The sequence below is a fragment of the Tupaia chinensis genome, unplaced genomic scaffold (assembly GCF_000334495.1).
Source record: "Tupaia chinensis unplaced genomic scaffold, TupChi_1.0 Scaffold000518_1, whole genome shotgun sequence".
Lineage (NCBI taxonomy): Eukaryota > Metazoa > Chordata > Mammalia > Scandentia > Tupaiidae > Tupaia > Tupaia belangeri.
In genome coordinates this window covers 84,197-87,769 of record NW_006160031.1, presented here as the reverse complement: position 1 = coordinate 87,769, position 3,573 = coordinate 84,197, and the positions used below count along the sequence as shown (strand labels likewise).

The 3,573-nt window shown below is 33.2% G+C and overlaps 1 protein-coding gene across 1 annotated transcript; it reads right to left on the bottom strand.

Moving 5' to 3' along the window:
• Positions 1-1,649: 1,649 nt before the first annotated feature.
• Positions 1,650-2,588, bottom strand: LOC102476526 (olfactory receptor 6C2). Its single transcript, XM_006156840.2, has one exon. It carries the CDS (start codon positions 2,586-2,588, stop codon positions 1,650-1,652), a length of 939 nt encoding a protein of 312 aa, XP_006156902.1.
• Positions 2,589-3,573: the final 985 nt, after the last annotated feature.

The window sequence follows — 3,573 nt, the reverse complement described above, 5'->3', positions numbered from 1 at the left end:
TGTAAAGTTATATGTAATCCAATGTAATATAAAGAAGATTATGATGATAATAAAAATAAAATATATATATATAAAAAAAGAATAATATAAAAAAAAGAATATCTACATATTTATGTGTTTTTAGTTCACCAGAGCATGTATTAGTGAGAAAACTCGACAATAAAATGAATGATCATATCTTAAAAAGTGGGTAAGTTACATGAACAAATATTTCACCAAAGAGGATACATGGATGACATGTAAACACATGAAAAAATGTTCAAAATCATCAGCACTTAAGGGGATGTAAATGAAAACCACAACAAAATAATGTTAGAAACCTAGAAGAAAGACTAAAACAAAAAATACTGGCAATGGGATGAGCAGATGGCATAATGGTTACATGGCTAAACTCCCATGTAGTCAACAACAGTTTGAATCCTGGACATGAGGCTTAAAACTCATGTCAGCACATGTGCTTGTGTGACAAAAATCTTGAGAGGAGATTGGAGGAGAAGGGATTGTGGTGTGGCCATCCCCCATGGTTGGGGGGGTGTGGTGATTCCTCACTTTCTGTCTCTCTGTCTCTCTGGTGAGCGCATGAGCCCAATAGTAAAAATCTCTCAAAAAAAAAAATCTGGCAATAACAACTGTTGGGGAAGCTAAGAACAAAATTGCCTCTAGCATATAATTGATAAGAATGTGAAATAGTACATTTTGGCTTGCTCTGATTTTCTAAAAAAAGATGTTTCATATTTTTCAAGTATTTTTGAGATTTATCTAATTACTTTTAAAATGGTCTTGATGGTATAATATGGTTGGAAACCATCTCTTATCAATTTTATCTGCCATCTATTTCTATCTTTATCTATCTATTTATTTATTTAATCTTCTATCTTTCTATGTCATTTTCATATACAGTTGAATTACTGTTTTAATCAGTAACTCTGATTTGGAGTTGTGACCTTACTACTCTGAACAATCTTTTAATAAGAGATAGTCCTCTAGCATATGTTTTTTAAGTATTATTTAATTTGATTTATTTCTATTATTATTATTTTCAACTTGGCTACTGGACATGTGTGCTCATCAGAGAGATACAGAGAGAGAAGGAAAGCAAGAATGTAAACTGATCCAGAACTTGAACCATGGTCAGCCATATGGGCGTCTAGTACCTTAACCACCAGGCCACCAGCTTGCCACAGCACAATTTTTTTCAGGAAAGGAAAAAATGAAATGATTAGAGTCTGTTTAAGCTTCAAGAACAAAACAGTTTTAAGATAGTTATTATCAATGCAATGATGATCATAGAGATGTTAAGTAGTTTAGAAACTTACAGCCCATGAACCCAGAGTTTCTCAAACAATCTGTGATAGTCAACTCCTCCCCCTACCATTCGATTCCATAATCACACTTTGTAAACTATAATGAAGATGGATTATACTAAAGATGGATTAAAAAGGAAATTTAAAGGCACAAAATACAAATTGAGATTTTTTTATTTGATTCAATAAATATTAACCATTAAATATCTCTTATGGTATATAAAAGTTTGTTTTTCTCTGATACTTATCAAGAATCAAAAGCAGTTAGCTGATATGCTCTGGTTCTATAATAACCATTATACAAATCTTTTTAAAATGAATCAGATCCACAGTTTCAGACTTTTTCTATTTCTTTGGGAGAAGTGCAATTCTTTTGAGTGAATCATTGAGGGCTTGTTTCACTTGCTTGTTCCTTAAGGAGTAAATAAATGGGTTTAACATTGGGGCAATGGAAGTAGTGAGCACTGACACACCCTTATTAATTTCCACTTCATCTTTTGCTGAGGGCTTAATGTAAACAAAGATGCAGCTTCCATAGGTGATGGATACAACAATCATGTGAGAAGAACATGTGGAAAAAGCCTTTTTCCTTTGTTGGGCAGAGGGAAATTTTAGGATTGTCTTGATGATATATATGTAGGAAAGAACCACACACAGAAGGGTCATGATGAAGGTCATTACAGCACAGGCTATAACCATCTGCTCTATGAACCATGTGTCTGAGCAAGAGATCTTGAGGATAGGAGATGCATCACAGAGAAAGTGATCAATGATATTTGAGTCACAGAACTCCAGAGTTAAGCCTAGGCTAAGTGGAGGGACTATGATGAACAAACCTCCACCCCAACAGCAGAGGACAAACCGTCGACATGCTGTGCTGCTCATGATGGTCACGTAATGCAGAGGTTTGCAGATGGCCACATAGCGGTCATAGGACATGGTGGCCAGGAGAAAAAATTCTGTCGCTCCAAAAAGCATGATAAAAAATAGTTGGGTAGCACAATCATTATAAGTAATGGTCTTGTCTCCAGTAGACATGCTATAAAGGAATCTGGGGATACAGACTGTAGTGAAAGAAATCTCTACGAGAGAGAAATTTTGGAGGAAAAAATACATGGCAGATTTAAGTTGAGAACTCACTAAGGTGAGAGAGATGATTGTCAGATTTCCCATTACACTAAGTATGTACATGGCAAGTAGAAAGATGAATACCAAGACTTGAATTTGTGGGTCATCGGTTAATCCCAGTAGGATGAAGGTTGTTAATCTTGTGTGGTTTCTCATCCTGGACTCCTGATGTCAGCCCAATTAGTTTATAAGACTGAGACTTAAATTTAAAAATTAATATGAAAAGTTATGTTAACAATAGACACCATCAAGAAAATTTACACAGATTTTCTTCTTAGAATTACCAATAAATCATGTGAGTACATAGCTATTTCAGCGTTAACTAAGTGATGTATGTTCCATAGTTAATTTAGGGAACGTTCTCTCAAAATTGTTTTTGCTGTATTGTAGTCCTTACTTTTATAGCTCTTTTTATTTTGGATTTTTTTTTTTTTTTTTTACAATTGATGAGAATACTTGCTAAATTCAGTTTTAACCTTAGGAATAAAAGAGACATAATTTTACATGTAGTCTAATATCCTTTTACTTCAAATATTTCTGCAATACTCACAAGTCTATTATTAAAAAATTACCATAGTTTCAGGTATTTGCTTGAAATGTTAGGTCTTTAGTAAATAAAACTATTAAATAAAAGCTGAAATTTTTTGTGATCCGCATATATACAACACGTGATTTTTGAATAGAACTTTGTAAATTGATATTGTCATTTCTGAGTAGATTTTAACAGAAGGAAAGGAGATCCTTACAACAATCCATGTTCCCTTTCTACTCACTGATAATCTCTAAGCTTGTATGACAAGCCCGATTTTGAATTTTGTCCTTTATGAAGTAGAGCATGGTATTTTATGTATTATTATAACTAATGCATTATCTAGGAAGGTGGTGAAAATTCTTAGGCCCACTTTCCATTATGTTTTTATGAGCCTTAATATATAATATGTCTTTTATATCTCTAGGTCATTGTTGACCCACACCAAAGTTTGAGAACTACTCAATTAAATTGATTAAGCTCTAAATAACAAAAGAATATAACTTCTAAGGAAAATGATTACAGAATGATTAGATAAAGTTGAAATTCAGTCAGTTGCCTCACTATTGACAAAACTCTCTCCTTGACTAAATTCTATATTCGGGCTTTTCT